The sequence below is a fragment of the Lathamus discolor genome, chromosome 24 (genome assembly GCF_037157495.1).
Source record: "Lathamus discolor isolate bLatDis1 chromosome 24, bLatDis1.hap1, whole genome shotgun sequence".
NCBI classification, from domain to species: domain Eukaryota; kingdom Metazoa; phylum Chordata; class Aves; order Psittaciformes; family Psittacidae; genus Lathamus; species Lathamus discolor.
Window position 1 is genome coordinate 1,885,531 of NC_088907.1, and position 23,827 is coordinate 1,909,357.

The window sequence follows — 23,827 nt, forward strand, 5'->3', positions numbered from 1 at the left end:
ATGTGAGCCTCAGAGCACTACCAGAGAGTCAGTACACAGATGGAGCTTTAGGTGGCAAAGCAATAGTGAATTGCCATGCTGCTGGCACCATTCTGGAGCTCACCATGCCCAGCATCAGCTTTCAGCCCTGGCACCTTAGGTGTATGAGCAGGATGCTTTCACTTTGGGAGCTGGATGGGGCTTGGAGCAAGCTGCTCTAGTGGAAGGCATCCCTGACCATGGGAGGGTTTGGAACTGGATGAGCTTTAAGGTCCCTTCCGACCCAAACCAGGCTGCGGTGCTGTGATTGGAATGATGCTGTGGGTCCCCTTTACCTCGTGGCATGAAAGAGCACTACTACAGAGGGAAGTGAGTCTGAAGTGAGCCTGAAGCAACCAAGGGAATGTGCTTTGGTTGAGAGCTGATGGAGAATTGCAGCCCCAATGGGAAGGTGAAGGGCACCCAGCAGCGGGGCCGTGGCTCTGCCCTGCCACCCAGCCCAAGTACGTGACACACCGACCATGCAAGCAAAGCCACAGAGGCCCCTTTTTGGGGAACTACCTCGAAGCCTTAAGCAACACACGAGTGTGTCATGAAAGGGACTGGAATGGGGTGAAACAGGGACGTTTCACAACGCAGGTCAGGCTATAAGAGATGCTGCGCTTGGGACCAGCCCCACTGCAGCCCAAGAGGATCCACGCTCCTTCGTCAAGATGAGCAAGGCAAGTCCAGTGGGAACGTGTGGGCATTTAAGGTCTCCCTGCTCTTTCCTAGGTGCTGGTAGGACCACTGGGGGTGCTGCTGGCAGAGGATGGCCATCTCCATTCAGGCTCATTGGAGCTAAACCCGCAAGGAGAGATATTTCCGCCTGGAAGAGGTTCACCATGGCACAATCAAGCCATTGAAGAGGCTCCTGGACATCAGACCTCATTCTCTGTATCTCTACAGAGGTCTCTGCAGTGCCGTCGGCTCTCCTGGGGGGCCTTGCTCCACCAGTGCCTATCTTACAGAAGACACTTGTTTTGGGGGGGTGGAAATGGGATCTCAGCTAGGATCTGTGGTTGCGCATCCCAGAGCAGACGCAGGCAAAGGCTGCAGCTCCCTTCAGTCTCCTTTGGCTTGTAGAGAGGAGAGAATTGAAACCAAACAGCTCAAAGTCATCACCAAAACAGAAGGATGAGCAAAAGCGGGCTGTGACCTCAGCTGGTGTGAAGCTTACAGCAGGCTTCCTATGATTCCCCATCTCCTGTGGCTCCGGATGTTATTCGGTGTCGTGGTTTCTCTTCCAGACCTCCCAGACCCAGGAGCCCCTCTCCCAGTTGGAGAAGTCCATGGATGTCATCATTGACGTCTTCCACCAGTACTCGAGACGGGAGGGGGACAGAGATACCCTGACCAAGATGGAGCTGAAGCTCCTCATTGAGAAGCAGCTTGCCAACTACCTGAAGGTGAGTGGAGGCAAAGCAGGGCTTCTGGTGGCCCAGGGAGGGAGGGAGCTGGGCTGGACCCCATTGCCTGAATAGGATTTCCATCCACTCCCTTCCCACTGTTCTCCTGCCTGGACCCTCCCTGTAGGGCTGCCACCTTCCAAACATGCTCCATAAAGCCAGATGAAGGAAACCCAACCGTGCCTGGGTGAACCTATGGGCAGATATGAACCCTCATCACCTTACCTGGGAGAATCAGGGTCCTGTTGGCATCCAGGAGCAAGGGTGTCAGAAATAGCAGCCCAAAAGTGCAATTTTCATCCCTCACTTTGCTGAAGCAGAAGGTAAAGTGGGTTTAAGTCAACGAAAGGAGAGGTTTGTGGCAGACATAGGGCTCCTCATTGCCCAGTGTCCTCACACTGATGTTGGCCTGTTGCTCTCCAACCTTCTTGCTCTACCCCGAGCAACGGGTGATGGTGATGGCACCAGGGTGGAACCACTCTCAGCACCAGGTTCTTGGGGACCTGACCCCTGTGAGGGTCCCAGCAAGCGGCTTGAGCTGTGGACCTTGCCCTCACCCTGCCCCTTCCTTTGCAGCACGTGAAAAGCAAGGCCACCATTGACGAGATCATGAAGGACCTCGATATGAACAAGGATGCGCAGCTCAGCTTCAGCGAGGTGATGCTGCTCATCACCCGTGTGACCATTGCCACCCATGAGCATCTCCACGACGTTGAGAACCAGCAGCAGCAGCAGCACAAGCACCAGCAACACCACCACTGAGGGCGGGCTGTGGTCCATGGCCAAAGGCACTCGAGGGGTGCTTGCAGCCCCTGGCTTTCTCCCCCCCCATCCTTCCCTTCCCATCTCCCTCCATCCCTTCCCTTCAAGTGTGATGGTTTTGCTGCCAAATAAAGATGAGCCCTGAGGCTGTCGAAGCTCTTGTGTGTGTTTGCATGGGTTTTCCTTGAGGTCCTGCACCCTGCTCTCTCTCAGCACGGCTTTCAATGCACCTTGGAGCCAGGCTGCAGGTGGACATTGGGAAGAGCAGGGTTCGCTGCTCACTATGTTTCTCACATTATCGCTCCGAAGCTCAGGCTGTATGAATTGACAGCTCTTTCCATTTCCAACTAGGAAAATAAGCCTGTCTTGGCCTGAAAACACCCTGTGCATCTCCTAAAGTGAGCTGCAAAGAGCTGGAAGGAAGGAGAAGGGTGGAAGAATCCCCTTTGCTGGAGGACCACCTTTTCTTAGGGCACTTATGCTTTGCATGAGGCTGGAAGGGAGCTGGGGGTGGATGTGCTCAGTTCTAGTCCTGCAGCCAGCAGCACGGTCCAGTTCCTTGTGGACAAGAGCTAAGACCAACCTCACCTCCTCACTCGGAGCATCCCCGTAGGAGGGGTTTGGTATTAAGAGATGCTTTCATTGTGGGGCTGGGAATGTCTTTGAGCAGCCTTGTGCTGTTTGTGCTTAGAGCCTGGTACTGATTTGCAAGCGTCCTGTAGAGGATGGGGAAAAGGAACATTGATGATGTCCTAAGGCTCTGAAATCGCCCTGCTCCGGGAAGGAACCTGCCACGAGCTTCCCCAAAGCAGCAGCCCTGAAGCAACCCCTTTGGTTAACACAAGGCAGCCACAGGTTTGCTTCACCACCCCTGACCAGGTTGCTTCAGCTTCCTTTGGAGTCGGTTTTGACATCTTGAGGTCTCAAACACCTTCAAAGCTCTGATCTCTTCAGCAGGGGCTGGAGCTATAGGATAAGGGGTGATGGGTTCAGACTGAAATGGGAAGTTTGGGCTGGAGAGAAGGATGTTCTTCCGTGTGAGGGTGGTGGGACACTGGAATGGGTTGAAGCTGTGGCTGCCCCATCCCTGGCAGTGCTCAAGGCCAGGCTGGATGGGGCTTGGAGCAAGCTGCTCCAGTGGAACGGGTCCCTGCCCATGGCAGGGGTTGGACTTGGATGATCTTGAGGTCCTTTCCAACCCAAACCATTCTGTGGTTCTATCTGCAGGCCTCAGAGTCCACTCAGCTCTGCCTGAGCCTGCCCAGGGTGGCAGGTCCCTACTGGAAGCAGATCCTGCACCTCAGCATGGGTGATGCACCCGATCCTGCAGCACTCTGGGGGCTCTGGAGCAGGTAAAAACCTCACAGCCAAGGGAGAGAACGGAGCTGGTTCATTGCCACCACCCTGCCAGGGCAGAAAAGCATCACCTCCAGGAGCAGGGCTGGCTCATAGGAGCATGGCTTCCCCCAGGACCCAGGCAGGAACCAGTTTCCAAGCTTATGGTGTTGATGCAACAGGATGTTTGCCACCACAACCTGGGCTTTGCGCTCTCTGGAGCAGCGTGCAGGACTCCCGTTGTGTCACGCAGCGGGGTGATGGACCACCAGGCCAGGGGAAGCAGCCACCGCACACTGAGTGCAGCAGCACTGGGACACCAGTGCAGGGCTGTGAGCAAGCAGAGGGTCCTGTGAGAGCAGAGCTGTCCCCGAATCTGCACACATCCCCTTCATCCCAGCAGAGCCTGCAGGTCCTGAGCAGAGAGGATGCCAAAGTGACACAAGCAAGCATCATGGAAGAGTTTGGATTGGAAAGGTCCTTAAAGCTCATCCAGGTCCAACCCCTGCCACTGGCAGCGGCACCTTCCACTACAGCAGCTTGCTCCAAGCCGCATCCAACCCAGCCTTGAACACTGCCAGGGATGGGGATGCTCCATCAGCTCCACATCCCTCTTGTGTTGTTGCCCCAGAGCTGGACACAGGATGCAGGGGGTGTCTCAAGGCGATAACCCAGTGAGACAGCCCTGCTTGGCCCCATCGCATCCCCGTCCTTCCAGACCTGGCGCACCCAAAAGCATCTCAATGCTTCACTGACAGCTTTGCCATTGTGACACGGGCACAGAGCTGGTGCTGAGGGCGATGCCCTGGTGCTGGGGAACCATCCCCTGCCTGCAGCAAGCAGCTCTTTGAAAGGCAAATAACAAAGGGCAGGTTCCCAGCTTCGTTTCAGCTCCTCAGCTTAGCAACAGCCAGTGCCAAAGGTGCTTTGCTCAGTGCTGTGCAGACCAGGAGCGGCTCAAAGGTCTATTTTTACCTTTGAAGACCATGTCCTCACTTTGTACCTTATTTCCCTGTTGTTTCCCTGTGTTGCAGACACCCAAGGCAGGCACTTATTGAGGTTTAACTCCAGCTGGCAACAAAGCAGCTAAATTGGGAGCAAAACCGGATTTTCCAGTGCTTCTACATTGGAATGATCTGCTGTTGCTTCAGCCTGGGGGGTTGTTTAACCTGCCAGACACGATGCTCATCTCAGACACAAAGAGGAGGCGAAAACAGGGCCATGGACAAGCTCTGGGAGCTCCATGTGGGACTGCACTGTGCAGGGAGATGGGGGGGATGCAGCTATGAGTGGTCCATCCTTGTGACCCCCCGAGCCTCACTGGTTGGGGTGCACGTTTCACAACAGGAGTGCTTTGATGCCCTGGAGAAGGGCTGGGGTGTTTCCCAACAGGGACCATGTGCTGGGTTGCAGAACTCTTGTAGCAACTTCAGGAAATGGCATTTTGAGTCATTTTTAGCATCCTGGAGGCAAGGGGGAGCAAGGAGAGGTTATAGGGGTGGGATGGGTCAGGGCGTTCCAAAGAGTGATGGTGTCTGGACCATCGGATGTGCCCACCAGGCAACAAGGATGAGACCCTAAGGTGACCATGGAGCTTGGCCACTGCTGAGGGTCACAGGAGCATGGTCTAGCCCTGTCTCCTTGCAGGGGGAGCTTCCCTGTGTGGTTGTGCCTGTGAGCAAAGCAGGAAGCCAGCCCCGAGGCTGAGAGCACTGGGCAAGCACCCACTTGCTGGCTGGAAAGGGAAGGAGCAGGAAGCAGGTATCAGGATGCAGCCGGATAGACGCGGAAAGAGCTGGTTGGAGATGACTGGATTGGTTGTGCCCCGAGGAGCTGGTTGGTTGCAAAACTCTTTCAAAAGAGCCATTTACTGGCAAGCGGCTGGTGGATGCAGGAAGAGGGCACGGCAGGGTTGGTCACCATGGGCCTTGCTGTGTTCAGCCCAGGATCATGGTAAGGCAGGAGCTGGGCCTGGAGAAGAGAAGGCTCTGAGGGGATCTGATCCATGTGTACAAGTATCTTAAGGAGCGAGCCGGGTTGGTTCTGGTTGCTAAATGTGGTTGTAGCTTGGGAAGCCAAGGGATGCACTCCGAGCTCCTTTGAGCATCATCAGAGCAGCGATGCTCCAGCTGCCACCCAGCACATGCAGCCCCTGCAGGAGCTTTCCCCATCCTGGAGCCACAAGGTAAAGGGTTTTCCAAGCCTTTAGCTCAAGCCAAAAAGCATCTGTATACGTCTCAGCCATAGCAAACAGCTACAAACTGCTCAGCAGGCACCACCTTGGTCCTTGCGGTGGTGGTACCCAAGCATTCATTGAGGAGAAGAGCTGGATTACAGCATATTTAGTACCCAGAAAGGTTTTAGTTGGTGCTGGAAGACATCTCCCTGGTGGCTTATCCAGGGACAAGATCCTTGTGCCCTGTAGGAGCCCATCAGGGGTTTGGTGAGATGGAGCCCATTGGGCATCTCATCTTGGCTGGGTAGCAAGTGATGGAGCAGGGTTGGGAGGGAGCACTCCAGGTCACTTTTCTGTGGGGGAAAACTCTGAAATGAGAGTTTTCCTTGGGATTTACTGGGAAAAAAAAAAAAACGAAATCTTGGGATTTCCTATGGAGCAGAAGCTCTGCATACAGATACTAATAAAATAGCTTGTTCTTGTGGTAAGGGCTGTGTCCTGTTGTGAACTCCTGTTGTCATGGGTATTAATGCTCAGAGGTGATTGCGCATCCTGAGAATGCACTTGGCACAGCATGAGGAGAGCAAACAGGAGGCGCTTCCTCAAGCTGGGCTGGCTCTGCTCTCCCCAGCCCATGCACAGCACTTCCTTTGCCTAGAGAACCTCTAATACACCTCCTTCGTGCTGCAGGTGATAAGGAAGACCCTTGTGGAGCTCAGGCAGTGTCTTGTGCTGCTCTTCTGGCCATGAACACCTTCTTCGCCCATCAGCTTGGCTCAGACACTGAGCAGCACAGTTCCTGCCCACTCACACCTCAGTCGTAACCCTATGGGCTTTTTGGGTACCTCATTTGGGCATTTAGCTCCAGCAGGACCACGCATTCTCTGCAGTGGTGGCCATTAGATGGGTACAAAAGGGAGAGCTGAGCTAAGATCTCAATGAACACTAAGTGATACTTTATTGTCTCACAAGCACGAGTAATCCAAGCAGACAGAAAGCAAGCAGAGCCCATCTCCTACAAGCTACCCCCTCCGAGTCTTCATGGAGGCTCAATCCTTGTCTGGTGTGCAGCGGTCATCCTTGTGGATGATGCGATGGGCATCATCGGTCACCTTGGCCAAGACGATGGTGAACTCCTCGAAGCTCAGGTCCTTGTCCTTGTTTAAATCAGTCTCTTGGAAGAGCTTGTTCAGGTAGTCAGGACTGTTCCTGTTCTGAAATTGGGCAGCAGGACATGTGTCAGAATACCCCCACCCTGGGCTGCGCACCCCCTGATGGAAACCAGCTTTGTTGTTCCATGATCCCAGAAGCTGCAGAATCACTGTGACCCTCTCCTACCTTGCATTTAGCCCCTAGATAAAGCCCTAGATGGACATAGAGCCCTTTCCAAGCTCTATATCCCTGCAGCATCAGGAGGAACGGGCACCCACAGCATACGGACAAGCTGGGTCCGTGGACCACAGCCATGATGGTGACTGCACCCCATTCCCCAAGGAGCATCCCTGGAGGCAACCTCAGCCTCATCCCACCCTAGCCTCCCGAGGAGAGCAAAACACAAACACTCACGCAAGCTTGCAGGAAGGTCAGTGCCTGCTCATTCATGAGCTTCTTGAAGTCATTGAAGTTGAGGAGGTCGAGCTCGCCCTCCCGGATGCTGTAGCGGTGGTAGACATCCACGATGGTTTTCAGGGCCTCATCCAATGTGCAGTTTCCAGGGAACTGCCGAGTCTCAGGAGAGGTGTTCTTGGGCTGGGTGCTCACAGACATGGTAGAGGTCTTGAGAAACTGTGTGGAGAAACCCCCAAGCCGTGAGGTGCATCCAAAACCCCATGGCATGGCCTTGACCCGCACCCCAGGTACCCCAAGGGATCTGCACCAGGAGCACGGCAATAAGCGGGTTTAGGAGGATCACCGCTTCACAGCACCACTCAAACCACCTCTGGTTTTAGGTTCAGCCAAGGAGCAGCTCGTTCTTCCCAACATGAAGGCACTTGTCAGGCGCATCAGACAAACCCATGTATCTGCACCATGCTACAGGCAGGGACAATGACTTTAAGGCAGGGAGCATGGTTCAGGTACAGGCTCCATTGCAACCTCAGCCTCAGCTCCTCCTCTTCTCCCTCTGAATCTCCTTGCCCATGGAGACAAATGCACCTCCACTAAGGGTGGCATGGAAATGCCATTCATTTATACTTGTCTTGTAGCCAAAACCAACCTCCTACCCTGTCCAAAGAAGAAACCATCACCCTGGAATGAAACAGGCATGGAATGACATCCCATACTCCGAGTCACTTCTCCCCTCACCTTCTATACTGCAAGAGCCACCGCAGTGTTACTTACCCTTATCTCCACGGAGGCTTTGCAGAGGATGGGTCTGTCGCAGTGATCCAAGAGCCTCTGCAGACCTTTTATATCTGCTGAGGTCCTCTTTCATCAGAGGTGGTGACACACCTGCAGCAAGCATCAGCTTGAGTTAGCATTTCCCGGACCTGGAAATTGCGAGGTGGGAACTTGTGAACCCTTCCCCACCTCATACCTCTGCACCTTGTTCCTGGTTGCACCCACCGGCCTGCGGAAATGTTGTCCTTCCACCCCACCATCACCTCCGACAGGGCTGAGCTGCTCCTGTGCTGGGCAAAGAATGGGGCCAACACCGGACGTGCCCTCTCCATGAGCACAAAGGGCGAGTCCAAGGCTTTACAAGCCCCGCAATGAGCTGGGTAGAAGAGGAACTGTTTCCTAGAGATGTGGTTGACTTCGCCCCTTGGTTGGTTTTAACTTGATCTCTCTGTTTTCTACCACTAATAGTTGGTCGGACACAAGCAAAGGTAACCTCTACCGGGTTGTTTTCCAGTGTATTTGCCATTGCTTTCTGTTTTCACATCACTTGGGCCAGACCTTTCTTCTTGCTCCAGCAACTTGGTGGAGAAAGAAGAATATCTGAGGTCTTTAGGGTCTTTAGTGGCTACAGCATTGAGTAGCAAGTGTTGTGCAATGGTCACCTCTGCCACCCACCTTGCGTTAGCAGAACAGGTACTAGAAGAATGAAGGAACTGTAAAACAATGCAAGAATAAGGCGGTAGGTGCCAGGAAGAGGGTAGGGACAGCAAAACAAAAGGGTCACTGTTCCTGTCTGAGGATGCTTCTTGCGTGTCTCAGGACTTGTATCAAGAGCTGTTGCATGAGGTGAGCCCTGACTCACTTCACTGCTTTCTACTCATTAAGAACTGCCAGGAATCCAAAGCTGTGTCCTCATTCCCTTCGCAAATCCCTCCTGCCTTTGCCCTGTGCACTTGCAGAGCCCTCACATGGACAGACCCACGGGCTTCGCATTCCCATCTTTCCCAGCCGTGTTCCCCAAAACCCATCAGGGGATGCAGCTCGTGATGCCCAGCCCCAGAAGGGGAATGGTACCGGGGGGCCCTGGAATAGCACCCACCTCTGGTGGACAAGGCCTGCAAGAGAGTGATCGCTTGTGTCATTGAGCGCACATAACCACACGCTACCCCCGTGCTTCTCTTCATGGCAGGGGGGTTGGAACTGGATGATCTTTAGGTCCTTTCCAACCCGAGCCATTCTATGATTCGATGTCCCACACGGGACAAGCTGCTGCTTTCAGCTGACACTGGGGATGTCAGAGCCTACCGAGGGTTTTCCACTCAATGCACAGTCAGGTAACAGAAACATCCAGCTTTATGGGGCAGGGATGCCACCAGCAACCCAGAGCCCCTCAGCCTCGTCCTCTGCTGGGTCAGGGCTTGCAGGGTAAGCTCTGGTTGCTTTGCAGGTTCCAAAAGCATTGAACCCCCAGGATGCTGCTCCCCCAGCTCCAGAGCTGGCTCTTGGGAGTCACTTGGGGACTTCACCCCTGGCACATCCTGAAGCTGATGCAAAGAGGGGCTGGAAGAACCAAGGCTGAGGATGCTCTTAGGCAGGAGCTTCCACTGTGATGGGCTTCTAAGCACCCCATTGCCTGCGGAGGCAAAGGGTGCTGGGGCCAACCACTCTGTGTAAGGACCTTGCTGAGCCTCACAAAGGCAGTGGGAAGACATTGGGGTTGTGACATGCTTTAGGACAGGGACCCTGTGCTGCTCATTGGGACCCAGCAGTGCTGTTGTTCTGGGAGCGGGGATCCCTCCATGCCATCTTCCCTTCCCATTCCCATTGCTTCTCCAGTTCAACCTGCATTAAACCCCTCAGATGTAACCCCTTGATGCGTGTTGCATCCTTCCTGGAGATAAGACACATAATACAATGCATTTGGTGCTTGAAGAAAGACATTTTATTTCAATGCCATAGAGAGAAGCAAATTATAAAGATTTGGCTACAGTTTTGTCTGTGCTGGAGGATGAATGGAAGGGATAACGCTGCTGGAAAAGCATAATCCCATGGGCTCAGACATGGGAAGCGCTTCACTTTCTGGGACCGTGGCCGTGGTCATGGCCATGATCATGCCCATCGTCATGGCCACGGTCGGCACCATGATGGTGGCCGTGTCTCCCATGGGACCTATTGTGGGCTTCAATGACGACAAGATTCAACGTGGTCAGGAACTCGGTGAACTTGAGGCGACCGTCGTGGTTGCGGTCTGCTTTGGCAAAGAGGTTGCTGATGTACTCGTCAACGGACACATTGGGCTGCAGCAGGACAAACATGGAGAGAGTCAGGAAAACCCTGGGGAAAAAGAGCTTTGGGAGCTCCCAGCCACCCCCATGGCCCAAGGAGGCCACTTTGAAGACTTGAAGCCTGGCCTATGCTTGGCTCTTACCGGCTTGGTGTTGTTGAGGAAGGGCTTGGCAGTCTCCTTCAGCAGCTGGGAGAACTCCAGCTTGTCCAGGTAGTCATCGATGGGGTTCTTGATGGCGTACTGGTGGTAGATGTTGATGGCGCACTCCAAGGCGAGCTCCAGGTCGGTTTTCATCTTGCTAGGAAGGGACAGACAACAGAACATCAAACCCCATCAGAGCCCACTCATCCCAATGGCACCTCCAGCAGCATGGATACTGGAGCCGCCATAGGCAAGGACCTACTCACCTGGGGCTGATGTCTACGGACGGTGCTGCAGGGGATGGAGCAGGAGGAGCAGTGATGCCGCGGTGCAGGGGAGGGCTCTTTTATACTCTCCCTGAGCTCTGATTTGTGACACCCTCTCATTCTCTTTGGGGTGATAACCTCGGGAATTGTGCAAGGCCACGCAGCACGCCCAGGCAGCAATTTCTTGCTCCAGGAACTGGTTGCTCCCCATGTCAATGAGGGAGGGGAAGCACCAAAACAAGGGGATGCCAACATTGGGGCTGTTCAGCCTGGAGGAGAGAAGCTGCTTGGAGACCTCAGAGCAGCTTCCAGTGTCTGCAGGGGGCTACAGGGATGCTGGAGAGGGGCCTTCATCAGGGACTGGAGCCATAGGACAAGGGGCGATGGGTTCAGACTGAAACAGGAGGGATTTAGGTGGGATATTAAGGAAGTTCTTCCCTGTGAGGCTGGTGGGACACTGGAATAGGTTGAAGGGAGAAGCTGTGGCTGCCCCATCCCTGGCAGTGTTCAAGGCTGGGTTGGACAGGGCTTGGAGCAAGCTGCTCCAGTGGAAGAGGGGGGGGGGTCTTTGCAGGGATGATGGAAGAGGAATTGTTCAGGATCACGCATAAGATGCTAGGTGAGTGTCTCCGGTGGGATAATGCTGTTATTTCCCAATGGGGAATGGGTTTCATCACTCTGCTGTGTGCCCTGAAGAGGTTGAATTTGGCTTGGAGGTGTCATGAGTGCCCCCAGCATCCCCCGGCCAGCACACCCCCTCCATAAAGAGGAGCAGCGATCCCTCCTGAATCATTTCCAACCGCAAACCAGGGAGCCAAGGGATTGCCAAATCCAGACACACCAAGTGCCAGGAACCCTCTTAGGAGGTGGCATTTCCTGGTAGCCATGATTGCTGCCTGATGACAACGCAGGTCAGGGGCAACTCCTGCCTATTCCCACTGTCAGGGAGATGCTGTCAACATGTGGAATGCCCCATGGTGCTCCCAGTGCCTGGCACGCAAGGGCTGCTAAACCTTGTGTGTCTTGGGGTAAAGGAACCTGAGGATGCCCAAGCCCTTCATGCCGAGTCTGTGCTTGATGGGTCTGGCACAAGAAAGCTGTCAAGGGTTTTAAAGGAGGCGGTGGTGAAACTTCCCCCCATAAGCTCCTAATCTGGGTGTTGGAGGCACTGATTCCAGAACAAAGCTTGCTTGCCAAAGAGCGAAACCAAAGGGCAGGTTGTGGGATGGGGACGGGCACGTCCTGTCCGGGAAGGGGACCCACGCAGGGCATCGGCAGGACACGGGTGCTCCATGGGTGACGGGACCCGTGTGGGGAGGTGTAAGGGATGCGCCTGTGTGACGTGGGGAGGTGGGAGGAGGCTTGGCCATGGAGATCATCTTCAGGTCCTTTCCGACCCAAACCATTCTATGTGTACACTGTGGGGCAGGAAAGAAGGGACAAGTGTGGGCTGTGGGTCCTCATGCTGCCATTGCTGCCCGACCTGCCGTGGAAGCCGCTTAAGGGAATGCTTAGAGCAGCTCCAGTGCCTAAAGGGGCAGCAGGAAACATGGAGAGGGGCTTGGGACAAGGGCCTGTAGGGACAGGCCAAGGGGAATGGCTTGAACCTGCCCGAGGGGAGACTGAGACGAGCTCTTAGGCAGAAGCTCTTCCCTGTGAGGGTGGTGGGACACTGGGATGGGTTGGATGGAGAAGGTTTGGATGCCCCATCCCTGGCAGTGTTCAAGGGGGTTGGAACTGGATGAGCTTAAATCTCCCTTCAACCCAACCCATTGGGTGAACCCATTGTTCTACCCACACACGGATTGCTCCCGGCACATGCCCTGCCCTGGGGCCCACGCTCCGGTGCTCTGGGTGTTGGTATCTGCTCCGTGGCTCAGTGCCCATGGGGCTGGGATGTCGGTGCCACAGGGATGGAGCCAGCACAGCCCCGAGGGCAGAGCAGCAGGGCGGTGGCAGGGTGCGGGTGGATGCAGGCAGGATGGGATGCTGTGACGGCATCGCTTCTGCTTCAGATAGTCACGGATCAGGCAGGAAAGAGCCAAGGGCTTGCGGGGGGGGTCCCTTTCACCAGTGCAGTGCAGCCACATCCTTGGGTGTCCCAGTGAGCTGGAGGGATGGATGCGGGGTTTATTCCCTAATATTGATGCTCGGGTGAGCGCTGGATCTCAGAAGCTGAGGTTCATAGAACAACCCCTTCACCCTCCATCTGGGGGAGCGATGGGATGAGCTTCAACCCCCGTCTCCTGGCAAAGCAGCCCTTGTAAAGATGAGGGTGCAGTGGGAGTGGGAGTCCTGGGCAAGAACATCACCAGCACCCAATAGGATCCATCAATGGGGACATGAGCACCCCGCCAGCAAGAGAACAGTGCAAACCATGAGGGTTTAACCTGTTTGTGGCTCACAAATGACCAGGAACGCAGCAACAAAGCTTTATAACAGGAAAGGACAAAAAACTTTACAAAGGTCCTTACAAAAGGACCCCAAAAGGCCCCCAGGGCCCCGCACCCTGCCACTGGCCCAGCTCTGTATCTGCATTCCTTCAGTGCAGTTCATGGCCAGGGTGAGCACTCCTCGAACTTCACTTCCTTGTCTTTGTTATGGTCCAGGTCCATCCCAAGCCGCAGCTATGGGCAGCACAGGGATGTGGGGGGCATCGCTCCCTCTCCGTGCAGGGGGATGCTCTGCAACCCTTTACCTTGCCCTGGTGCCTTGGCAAAGCCCCTCCAGACCCAGCTCAATGGGTCTGGCCCCAAGCAGACAGGAGGTTGCCCCACATCCCCCCATTGTGCTGCACTGGGACGTCGGAGCAAGCTGGGGCTGGTGCCTGCAGGTTGACTCACGGAGCGCAGCCCAGACGTGGCTCCTGTCTGACTCCACGCACAGCCCCAGGGCTGCTGTGATGGGGGCAAGGAGGTGAAGCCTTTGTGGCATCTCCATTCACCAGTGCCCCTGGGAGCAGAGGGATGAAGGTGCCACTGATGGACACCCAGCTGCACATCTGGGAGGACACCCAGCTGCACATCTGGAAGAGGACACCCAGCTGCACATCTGGAAGGGAACACCCAGCTGCACATCTGGAAGGGGGCATCCAGCTGCACATCTGAAAGAGGACACCCAGCTGCACATCTGGAAGGGGACACCCAGCTGCACATCTGGAAGGGGACATCCAGGTCCACATCTGGAAGGGGGCATCCAGCTCCACATTTGGAAAGGGGCATCCAGCTGCACATCTGGAAGTGGGCATCCAGCTGCACATCTGAAAGAGGACACCCAGCTGCACATCTGGAAGGGAACATCCAGCTGCACATCTGGAAGGGGACATCCAGGTCCACATCTGGAAGGGGGCATCCAGCTCCACATTTGGAAGGGGGCATCCAGCTGCACATCTGGAAGTGGGCATCCAGCTGCACATCTGAAAGAGGACATCCAGCTGCACATCTGGAAGGGGGCTTCCAGCTGCACATCTGGAAGGGGGCATCCAGCTGCACATCTGAAAGAGGACATCCAGCTCCACATCTGGAAGGGGGCATCCAGCTCCACATTTGGAAGGGGGCATCCAGCTGCACATCTGGAAGTGGGCATCCAGCTGCACATCTGAAAGAGGACATCCAGCTGCACATCTGGAAGGGGGCTTCCAGCTGCACATCTGGAAGGGGGCATCCAGCTGCACATCTGAAAGAGGACATCCAGGTCCACATCTGGAAGGGGGCATCCAGCTCCACATTTGGAAGGGGGCATCCAGCTGCACATCTGGACTCAGCACACAAGGTTGTCCTCAGCTGCTCAGTGTGTGGCAGGGTGGGGGGGGGACGGGGACGACGCACGGAGCTCAGCAGGAGGAAATAGGGACATAAAGACACGAGCGGGAAGGGAGGGCTGTGGCTGCGCTGCTCCTTGTGTCTACAGCCACGGGCCGAGTCGTACCCGCAGGGCTGGTTGGGTGCATGGGGAAGTCACAGCCCTGCGCGCCGTAACCCCACCCCGAGCAGGAATGCAGGGAAACCCTGCTCCAGGAGGACTCACTCGGGGGACAAACTGATTCCCAGCGGGGCAGGTCCTGCCCCATGGGCACAGATGCTGATTCCGTGCGATCACGGCTGAAACAAGGAGGTATTCACCCGTTAATAGTAACCCCCGCGGACGCTCCTGCCTTGCCTGGCCACGAAGGGGTTATCAGGGCTGCAGGGCAGTGACTCACCCTAACGGGTGCTTTACGAGGGCTCAGGGAACGCGGTGCCCGGACTCCTTGTTCCCATCCAGAACTTGGAATGCTCACACGGAAAAGAAACCAAGGAAACCGGGATTTTCTCCAGTGTCCCTGGGGCAACAACCGCCCCCTCCCCATTGCAAAGCAGGCAAAACCATTGGGTTTAAAGCATCCTTTATTACAAGAGCATCAGGAAGACAACGGGAGGGTCCCTGCTCACTTCCTACGCGGCATCTTATCAGGGCAGTCCTGGAAGAAGTCATTGCACATCATGGCCATGCAGGCCAGGAAGGTCACGTACTCCTGGAAGTCCACCTCGCTGTCGCTGTTGCTGTCCAGATGGTTCATGAGCTGCTGTAAACTGGCCTCACTGGTTTGTCTCTGCGAGCAAAGGGGGTTAGATGGGGGCTTGCATCCCATCTGGCCTCATTCCCGCATCCCGGCATCCACCGTGGGATGTGGTACCCCCTGCCCCGCACTTACGCTGAAGCTGGGCAGCTCCTTGGTGAGCATCTCTTTGAGCTCCTGCTTGCTGAGCTTGTACTTGTCCCCCTCATTGCCTGAGTACTTGTGGAAGGTGGAGACCATCACGGCCAGCGCCTGCTCCAGAGGAGATGCCATGGCGAATAGCAGCAAGCCTGGAGACACCAGCAGCACCAGTGGGTGAGAACAGAGAGCAGCATCCCCACGCACCCCATGCCCCACAGACACTGCAGGCTCTTCAATGCCCCACTCCTGCATCACCACTTCCCCCTTAGCTTCACCCTCCCGTGCTGGGTACCCCCCAAAAAAGCCATGTTAAAGGGGAGAACGTGGGGGGAAGCAGCTTTCCCAGCCTCCAAACTCAGCTCCTTGCAGCAGGACCCCCAAGGGGAAAACCTCTATAGGGAGACCCCCTTGTGGGATGGGGCAGATGCGCCTTTAGTAACATCTGGAGAGCAGGATAAAGGGGGAAAAGAGGGAAGAAGGAACTCACCAACAGCTCAAAGGGAACAGCCAAGGATGGGAAGGGCAGAATGAGGCAGCATTTATAGCCCTGCCTGGGACACCTCCCTCGCTATCCGGTTGGGAAGGCACCAATGCTGATCCAGAGCCTGCCTGGACATTGGCTGGCAAAGGAGGAGAGGAAAACCCATAGGAGCAGCCCTGACCCCCCCAAACCATCCCGTTCCTGCACTGCTGAGTAGATGGAAAGTTCACAATGGGGCTGGATGGGGAGGAGGAGAATCCCTATGGATAACGGATGAAGGCAGGGGAGCAGGGGGTGCCTCATCCCACCGCTGCCAGCGAGGGCAGCGGATGCAGTGCAGGGCAAGATGCTTTTGGCAGCATCCCCAGGGATGTCTGGAGCTGAGCAGGGTTTATCCATGGGTTTGTTGTTGTGCTGGAGTTGGGTTGGGAATGGGGGGGGGGGGGGGGGGGTTTGGTCTGTTTTTAACTCGGCTGCAAGTGGTTTCTGTTTCCTAAGGGCAAGGACCATGAGTCACAAGAGCCCCGTTGTGTAACGGGGAATGATGCTGGTGACTGCGTGTCCCGGGCACGTGGCAAGGGAAAAACAGGAGCTGGGAGCTTGGAATCCCCTGATAAACACCCAAAGCATCTCTGACCCCCCCGGGATAAAGAGCAATGGGTAACAGGGGGCTCTGAGCCCTTTAAGAGGTGCTTGGAGCCTCCAAAAGAGGGTTTGGACACACAAGAAGCTGCTTGGAGCCAAAAAACCTTAAGCCGGAGCCTAAAACTGAAGCACTTGGATCTAAAAAGGAGACTTTGTGAGCTAAAGCTGAGCTTTGGAGCCTGGAAATGAGGCTGTGAAGCCAAAAACGAGGCTTTAGAAGAGGGAGGGAAAGCAGGGGATGAAGCTTCCACAGGCTGGGGCGCTCTTTAAGGACTGTATTGGCAAGAGAAAGGCACAAACCTGAACCCCATCCCTCTATTAACCCATGCGAAGTGGTGTAAATCACTGCAAGGGGCTCTTCATAAAGACCCTGGGAAGGGGCAAAGTGCAGTTTGGGGCTCAGGGAGGACTTTGGGGTCTTCTTTATAGGGGTTTGATGAAGGCTCTTTGGATCTAGGATGGTTCCTTTGGGGCTATGGGGGCAGGCTGGAGCGGGGCTGCAGCATCATCTGCTGTGGCCATGGGTGGAAGGAGGCAAACCCTGAGCCCCACAAGCGCTGTCATAGCCTGACGTGCTCACCACAGCCCCATGGTAAACTGAGGGGGCCCAGGGTGATCCCCATGGCTTTATCCATATCCCGAGGGTCTCCTTTGGCTTTTCCCTGCAGGAAGCTGGGGATGCACTCCGGCTTCTATGCTTTGCATGGCGCTTGCATCTTCCAGCCCAGCTTCCCCTCCCCAAACCCAATGGGAGCTTGGGCTGAGCTTTAAGCCAAGCCAGGCTCAGGGAAGCTCGGTTTAGACCCCAACATGCATTAAACCTCTCCCAAAGCCAGCAGGGATGGTTTGGGGGGGGGGGGGATGGATATCCCAATCCATTGCCTGGAGCCAGAGTTGGCTTTTCCAAAGGATGCGCCATGGAAAACCCCAGGGAGCAGGAGGAAGATGTGAGTCACGCCAAGCACAAAGCCAGCCTTTGGGAAAGCTTTTATTGGAAGCCCCATTGGGATCACTTCTTGCGGTGCTGCTTGGTGGGGCAATCCCTGAAGAACTCATTGAAGCCCATGGTGACGCAGGCCAGGAAGCAGACGTACTCCTTGAAGTCCACCTCGCTGTCCTTGTCATGGTCCAGGTCGTTCATGAGCCTCTTGAACTCGGCATCGTCCATTTGCTTCTATGGAGGGGGAAAAGTGGGGTTTGGGGTGCATGGATGAGCGAGGTGCTCCCCATCCAGCCCCACTGCTCACAAGGAAGGGTGTGAAAGCCTTGGCTTCCATCCCTATGGGTTCAAGGAGAAGGAAAGGGCCTTTAGGGATGCAGGTGGATGCTGAGGTGTGGGGTGTGCTGGCACGGGTACGGCAAATACCTCGGGCACGAAGGAGCTGGGCTGAAACATCCCTCCTCCCATTTTAAAGGGAATTAAGGGTTAAGCCCAACATAAAACAGTGAAATTGGAGCAGGCTTCTCTTTGCCAAGCAAAATATTGGTGTGAGCACAAGAAAGCCAAGTTTCCTTTGGGTCCAAGTATGCTCCAGCTCAGGTTCTCCTGGCTTCATCCTGCCTTTTGTGAGATATAGGGAAAGGACAAGGGGGAGTGGCTTTAAACTGAGAGGGGAGGTTAAGATGGGATCTGGGGCAGTTCTTCCCTAGGAGGGTGATGGGGAGCTGGAACGGGACGATGGAGAAGCTGCCGCATCCCTGGCAGTGTTCAAGGCCAGTTCGGACGCAGCTTGGAGCAACCTGCTCTAGTGGAAGCTTTAAGGTCTCTTCCCATCCAAACCATTCCATGGCTCCACATGGGCTGCATCCCTCGGGCAGGGATGCACAGATCAGGGAAAGACCCAAGGCTGGTTTGCTCCTACCCCTACAGCCAAGGGATGCGTCGCCACACTTACGCTCCCAAAGACGGGCAGCTCCTTGTTGAGCAGCTCCTTGAGCTCCTGCTTGCTGAGCTTGTACTTGTCCCCTTCCTTGCCCGAGTACTTGTGGAAGGTGGTGACCATCACGGCCAGCGCCTGCTCCAGGGGACACGCCATCGCCAGCCTCCTGTGTGCCTGCAGGGCAGAGCACCGGGGATGGGGTCGGGATGCGGATGGGGTCGGGATGGGGATGGGTCCAATTCCCAGCACACTGATGCTAACGATGCCTAAGCCAGGATGCTGCAGAGGGGCAGCAACAAGGGGTGATGGAGGAGGAAGGGGAGCAGAGACTCACCAGGGACCAGGCAGCAGTGAGGAGTCAGGATGCTGCAGTCGGGGCTCGATGGGCATTTATAGCCCAGCTCCGGTGGCACAGCCCATGGAGCCCTCCTGCCTCCGGGCTGTTCCGTGCAGGTGCTTTCATCCACACCTCATTTTTGCCTGCCGAGCCGAGTGATCCCATTAGGCAGAGGTGGATGGGTTTGGGTGCTGCTGGGGGAGGCTGCAGGCCCCACGGGCGAGGCTGGGGATGGAGCATCCCAGGGAGCTCCTCAGCCCATCTCATCCCTTGTAGTGAGGGGACAAGGGGGAACGGGTGGAAACAGGAACAGGGGATGTTCAGGCTGGATATAAGGAAGTTCTTCCCTGTGAGGGTGGTGGGAGCTGGAATGGGTTGAAGGGAGAAGCTGTGGCTGCCCCATCCCTTTCACTGCTCAAGGCCAGGTTGGATGGGGCTCGGAGCATCCTGCTCTAGCAGAAGGGGTCCCTTCTACTGGGTTGAAACCGGATGAGCTTCAAGCTCCCTTCCAACCCAACCCATTCCATGGCTCTGTGATCACTGCACTGTCCCCCACACCAAGGGGTCCCTTTCCAAGACAGATGGTCCCAAGCAGCACCCCCAGTGCAACTTAACGCGTTCCACAAGGGTTTGGGGAGGTGACAGTGGTTTTATTCAAGCCACAGGGCTCGATGCTGCCTGGCTTCAGTGTCGAAGTCAACGCAGAGCACGATGAAGCAGCCCATTGATGTCCGTCGTGTTTTCCTTGTCCTCCGGGTCCTTCATCCACTTGTTCCTGGCACAGGGCATCGGGGGAGTCATGGATGGTGCTCCCTGGCCACGGCACCAACCTCAGTGGGTGGGTTCAGCAAACGGGGGGGGATCAGGTTCAGCTTCAGAGCCCTTCCTTGCCCCCCAGCCCTTCCCCAGTGGTGGGGAGAGATGGGATGAGGCAGGCGCACAGCGCACCCCATGCCCATGCAGCCCTGTCCCTGACACGCACATCCCCTCCTGCTTGCTCCAAACAGCAGGAATAACGCGCCTGAGGGGAATAATGACCCAGCACGGACACAGGGGCTGCTCAGATCCCAGCCCGGGTGCCTGCATCCTGCACAAGGAAAGGGATGGGGCACATCCTGAACTGTTTCCGTGCCAGTCTGCGGCCAGGAATGGGGAGCTGGGAGCTGCCTGCCCCTCAGCCCGAGGGTCTATCCCGAATCCCTGCGATCCCGTGTGAGCAGTGGGCGCAGCCTCACCCCGCTCAGCCCCATCACCAGCCTGTGAGTCACCGGCCCTGCCCTCGCCCAGCGGGATTCCTGCTCCATGACTCAGCCGCAGCCCTGCCCATCACCGCATCCCATGGGAGCACCCCCGGCCTGCCCCGGACCCTCGGTGCCGCAGGAACCAGCGACGCTCCTGCTTCGGGTGGGAAGCGGAGGGGGAACGGCTGGAAGGGGATCCCGGCTCCAAGGGGCTGCCGTGGCAATGGGGCTCATGGGGGGCCGATTCCCTGCTCACAGACCCAGGGATGAGTCCGATCCCACTGGACAGGCGCCCGGGCTGCTGGGCTGCGCTGATGCGAGCGATGGGGACGCCACAGGGATCCACTGGAGCGCGCTTCCCACCGGGATACCCCGGCAAAAGCGGAGCCACGGAGCCTTTCCCATCGCGGAGTGATGGGAATCCCAGTGCGCCCCATGGATGTGGGGCAGGCAGCGGATGGATGCGGGGCTGCAGCGTCCGGATGGAGCCCTTAATGGGGACATGAAGAGGGTCCCCCCCCCGCCCATGGTGTGGGGCAGCAGCATCCGCGCCCAGCGCCGCAGGCAATGGGTTTGGGTGCTATGGGGCTGGGAGACCGCGGTGTCTGCTGACACCTTGTGGCGGCTCGGGGGCTATGGGGACAGGGCAGACCCCTCCCTCGGCCCCACACGTGTCCCCATAGCGCATGGAGGGAAGGCAGAGCCTCAGCATCACCCGCTGCTCCTCCGTTCTTTATTGCCGCAATAAATAACCCCGGGTGGTGCCGACCGGATGGGACCGCGCCGCTCCCCGAGCCTGAAGGACACCAGCAGGGCAGAGCCTTCACCAGCTTGGGCAAGGGGAAAGGCACCCTTCATCCCATCACTTTGAAGGGGGTCCGGGCTGGGATGGGCTTTGTGGCCCGGAGGGCTGAGAACAGCCAGAGCTCATGTCCTGGATGAGGAGAAGCCCATCCCGTGGCTTCTTGCCCGACGAGGGCTTGCGGGTGAGGATGAAGGCAGGGATAGCACGGCCCAGGGCCCCCTGAGGCTGCCACGGCCTCGCACCCCCCAACTCCCACCCCTTCGGGTCTTCCCACCCCATCGCACCCTGGTGTGGCTCTGGGAGACCAGGGTGCCCCCGGGGCGAGCTGGGGCTCGGGGCAGGGCTTAGCAATGGGACTGGGGAGAAGCAGGGAGCTATGGAGGAGCAGGAGGTGACGGCGGGGGCTCGGCTGGAGCCGCTACTTGGTGTGCTTGACGCTCTGCTCCTGCTGGCGGATGATCTGGGCGATGGGGCTGGCGATGCCGCCTATCAAGGTCCAGTACTCCTCGAAGCTGATGCGCCCATCCTTGTTCTCATCCAGGTCACAGATGAGCTTGTCGGCCGCCCGGCGATTCCCGGTGTCCTGGAGGGGAGGAGACACGGAGAGGGCTCACACCGGCACCAAGGGGACGCGGGGTTGGGGGGACCCCCATGGACCCGAGCTCACCGTGAGCATGTGGTTGAGCTCGCAGCTCAGCATCTTGCGGAAGTCCTTCTTGCTGATGCGCCGCGGCTTCTTGCAGCAGCAGCGGCGGCTCGAGTACTTGTCAAAGTTGTTCACCAGCACCTGGACGGCCCATTCCAGCTCCGTGCACTCGGCCATGGCTGCCTGTGGTGGGGAGTAGGGGTCAGGGATGGGGAGGTGGGAGCCTCCGTGTGCCCATCGTAGAGGAGGGCAGAGAAGGAGCCAGGCTGAGGGAGCTGGGCTGGGGCAGCCTGGAGAAGAGAAGGCTGCTGAAGGGGAGACCTTAGGGCAGCTCCAGTGCCGGAAACCTGGAGAGGGCCTTTGGGCAATGGGATGGAGGGATAGGACAAGGGGAATGGCCTTAACCTGCCAGAGGGGAGGTGGAGATGGGATCTTAGGGTGCTCTTCCCTGTAAGGGTGCTGGGACACTGGGATGGGTTGGATGGAGAAGGTTTGGATGCCCCATCCCTGGCAGTGTTCAAGGAGCACCCTGCTCCAGTGGAAGCTGCCCCTGCCCATGGAGCTGGATGAGCTTTAAGCTCCCTTGCAACCCAACCCAACCCATTCCCTCCATGGGGGTCACCGCAAGCCCCAACGCAGGCAAACCCCAGCCTCTATGGAAGGGCTCCATAGAGCCTGCACTGCCCATGGGCAGGCGCTGCTCCGTGCACCCGCCCCACACCATCAGCCCCTCCTGCCCCTCGGGGCGGCCGCCTCCATGCGTGGGTCGGGGCAGTCATTACGGCACCGGGGCTCCGCGGGGCCGCGGCTTCCCAGGGCTCCCTAGGGAGGAGCCGTGCGATGGGATGAGGGCAGGAATTACCGGCCAGCCCTCCTCTTGCTTCACCGCACCGGGAACACCCTGCCCAGGGCAGGTCTGGATCTGCCCGAGCCCCCCCAGCCAACAGCATCCCCACAGCCCGGCTCCAATCCTGCCTCTCTGCTCGATGTCCCGGGTCCCCTTTCTCTCTTCCCGGTGGGTTCCAAGCTCGTTCCTATGGATGGACCCAACAGGATGGGCCTTGTCACGGGGTCCGGCGGCCGCATCCTGAGCAGGATGCGGGCAGGGACGGAAACTGCGTCACCTTGTCCGGCCTCGGCTCTTTCCTGCCCTGCCGATGGCAGGGAATGGGCTGAGCTGGGAATGTTGTTCCCAGTCGTTTCAATATCCGTGCTGATCTACACCAGCCCATGGCCACCATCGCAGCAGTGGGCGAAGCCAATGGGGCAGCACGAATGGCCCCAAAGGGGTGACCCAGCACGTTCCCTGCTCTGGGGCATCCTCCAGGAGGCTGTCTCCATCCTGGAAGCAGGCAGGACCTGCCCCGGGCCCCAGACTTGCCTCGAGTCCCTTCTCCCTTTGCACTGATCCTCCCCAATCCAGCTCCAGGCCGGGGACGTCGGCACCTCCGGGTGGTGACAGGAGACACAAGGCTCATCCCTGCATCCCTTGGCATGGCTGGGTGCCCTCCCGAGCCATCCTTGTCCCCACGGAAGCCTTTGCTGTGCCCGCATCCTGCAGGACCATCCCCAGCTCGCAGGGTACTGGGAGCTGGAGCCACTCACAGGAGACCTCTGGCCCAGACCCTTCCCCATTCCAGGCCATTGATAGCCAGCAAAAGCTCAGCAGCAGCACCCCGGGTGCTAGCACCCACCCCCTGCACCCAGTGGGTGCAGACCCCACACTGGTATCACTGATCCCTGGCCACCAGCATCCAGCCCATCCTCGCGGCATCGCGGCTGCTTCTTCACTGCTGACTCACAGCTCCAGCCATTGCCTGCATCCCGGGCCCACCACAAGCCCCCGAGGCCAGGCCGGGCCATGGGGACATTGTCCCCATAGGGGCACAAGGGGACGAGGCTGCCCATGGTCCCCCTTCTTCCTTCACCTCTCCCTCTTCTTCCTCACACGCTCCCCGGTGCCCAAAGCAGGAGGCAAATATCCCTATTCCAGGCTCCAAACCCCCCCGGCCCCCCATGTGCTGCCCCTCCATAGGCAGCAGAGCCCGACGGAAGCTGCTGAGCCCCACGCTGGACCACGCACCCCCTTGGTGCTCCCCTTGCACCCATCAGGTCCCCTCCATCCCGGCCCCATGCACTCGGAGCTGCCGAAGGGCCCAAGGGGATTCCAGCACCCGACGCGCACCAGCACGTCCCTGGTTGAACATTCCCACCCCGGTATCCCGATGCTGGCTTCCTGATCCCCACCTCCGAGCCCGCGTGGGTCCCGCTGTGTCCGTCTGTCCTCGCTCCGGCAACGCAGTCAATGGGAGCTGACGGCACCCGCTCCCTGCTCACCTTGCACCCATAGCACGGGGCC

General features: G+C 57.5%; 6 protein-coding genes across 7 annotated transcripts; 1 reads left to right on the forward strand and 5 right to left on the reverse strand.

Annotated features, from left to right (window-relative positions):
* The first annotated feature begins 618 nt into the window (after window positions 1-618).
* On the forward strand, window positions 619-2,344 carry LOC136004030 (protein MRP-126-like). The gene is made up of 3 exons (XM_065660126.1): window positions 619-701; window positions 1,269-1,427; window positions 2,004-2,344. Exons 1-3 carry the CDS (start codon window positions 693-695, stop codon window positions 2,187-2,189), a joined length of 354 nt encoding a protein of 117 aa, XP_065516198.1. The 5' UTR covers window positions 619-692; the 3' UTR covers window positions 2,190-2,344.
* Window positions 2,345-6,749: 4,405 nt separating this feature from the next.
* Window positions 6,750-7,467, reverse strand: LOC136003884 (protein S100-A12-like). Its single transcript, XM_065659866.1, has 2 exons — window positions 7,267-7,467; window positions 6,750-6,914 (listed from the first exon to the last, which is right to left on the reverse strand). Exons 1-2 carry the CDS (start codon window positions 7,465-7,467, stop codon window positions 6,750-6,752), a joined length of 366 nt encoding a protein of 121 aa, XP_065515938.1.
* Window positions 7,468-9,959: 2,492 nt separating this feature from the next.
* LOC136004056 (protein S100-A7-like) lies at window positions 9,960-10,812 on the reverse strand. Its single transcript, XM_065660167.1, has 3 exons — window positions 10,735-10,812; window positions 10,469-10,625; window positions 9,960-10,337 (listed from the first exon to the last, which is right to left on the reverse strand). Exons 2-3 carry the CDS (start codon window positions 10,619-10,621, stop codon window positions 10,113-10,115), a joined length of 378 nt encoding a protein of 125 aa, XP_065516239.1. The 5' UTR covers window positions 10,622-10,625; window positions 10,735-10,812; the 3' UTR covers window positions 9,960-10,112.
* A 4,289-nt stretch (window positions 10,813-15,101) lies between these two features.
* Window positions 15,102-16,027, reverse strand: LOC136003955 (protein S100-A4-like). The gene is made up of 3 exons (XM_065660015.1): window positions 15,921-16,027; window positions 15,428-15,582; window positions 15,102-15,325 (listed from the first exon to the last, which is right to left on the reverse strand). Exons 2-3 carry the CDS (start codon window positions 15,563-15,565, stop codon window positions 15,161-15,163), a joined length of 303 nt encoding a protein of 100 aa, XP_065516087.1. The 5' UTR covers window positions 15,566-15,582; window positions 15,921-16,027; the 3' UTR covers window positions 15,102-15,160.
* A 1,541-nt stretch (window positions 16,028-17,568) lies between these two features.
* On the reverse strand, window positions 17,569-18,784 carry LOC136003954 (protein S100-A4-like). Its single transcript, XM_065660014.1, has 3 exons — window positions 18,774-18,784; window positions 18,455-18,613; window positions 17,569-17,733 (listed from the first exon to the last, which is right to left on the reverse strand). The coding sequence occupies exons 2-3, from the start codon at window positions 18,593-18,595 to the stop codon at window positions 17,569-17,571; spliced, it is 306 nt and encodes a 101-aa protein (XP_065516086.1). The 5' UTR covers window positions 18,596-18,613; window positions 18,774-18,784.
* A 1,944-nt stretch (window positions 18,785-20,728) lies between these two features.
* S100A16 (S100 calcium binding protein A16) lies at window positions 20,729-22,570 on the reverse strand. 2 transcript variants are annotated; one of them, XM_065660040.1, is made up of 3 exons: window positions 22,444-22,570; window positions 21,490-21,651; window positions 20,729-21,405 (listed from the first exon to the last, which is right to left on the reverse strand). In XM_065660040.1, the coding sequence occupies exons 1-3, from the start codon at window positions 22,552-22,554 to the stop codon at window positions 21,241-21,243; spliced, it is 438 nt and encodes a 145-aa protein (XP_065516112.1). In that variant the 5' UTR covers window positions 22,555-22,570; the 3' UTR covers window positions 20,729-21,240. The 2 variants fall into 2 exon arrangements, with proteins under 2 accessions (XP_065516112.1, XP_065516113.1); XM_065660041.1 differs by lacking the exon at window positions 22,444-22,570 and adding an exon at window positions 22,331-22,437.
* Between the last annotated feature and the right edge of the window lie 1,257 nt (window positions 22,571-23,827).

Coding starts and splice junctions, on each gene's coding strand:
- LOC136004056 (XM_065660167.1), bottom strand. CDS start 10,621: ATGAAAACCGACCTGGAGCTCGCCTTGGAGTGCGCCATCAACATCTAC. Junction 10,338..10,468: donor TCCTCAACAACACCAAGCCG/GTAAGAGCCAAG, acceptor GTCCTGCTGCAG/CCCAATGTGTCCGTTGACGA.
- LOC136004030 (XM_065660126.1), top strand. Junction 1,428..2,003: donor AGCTTGCCAACTACCTGAAG/GTGAGTGGAGGC, acceptor CTTCCTTTGCAG/CACGTGAAAAGCAAGGCCAC.
- S100A16 (XM_065660040.1), bottom strand. CDS start 22,554: ATGCGGCCGCCGGACCCCGTGACAAGGCCCATCCTGTTGGGTCCATCC. Junction 21,652..22,443: donor CCGGGACATCGAGCAGAGAG/GCAGGATTGGAG, acceptor TCCCCACCACAG/GCAGCCATGGCCGAGTGCAC. Junction 21,406..21,489: donor AGCTCAACCACATGCTCACG/GTGAGCTCGGGT, acceptor CCTCCCCTCCAG/GACACCGGGAATCGCCGGGC.
- LOC136003954 (XM_065660014.1), bottom strand. CDS start 18,595: ATGGCGTGTCCCCTGGAGCAGGCGCTGGCCGTGATGGTCACCACCTTC. Junction 17,734..18,454: donor AGCTGCCCGTCTTTGGGAGC/GTAAGTGTGGCG, acceptor CCCCCTCCATAG/AAGCAAATGGACGATGCCGA.
- LOC136003884 (XM_065659866.1), bottom strand. CDS start 7,467: ATGTCTGTGAGCACCCAGCCCAAGAACACCTCTCCTGAGACTCGGCAG. Junction 6,915..7,266: donor TGACCTTCCTGCAAGCTTGC/GTGAGTGTTTGT, acceptor GCCCAATTTCAG/AACAGGAACAGTCCTGACTA.
- LOC136003955 (XM_065660015.1), bottom strand. CDS start 15,565: ATGGCATCTCCTCTGGAGCAGGCGCTGGCCGTGATGGTCTCCACCTTC. Junction 15,326..15,427: donor AGGAGCTGCCCAGCTTCAGC/GTAAGTGCGGGG, acceptor CTTTGCTCGCAG/AGACAAACCAGTGAGGCCAG.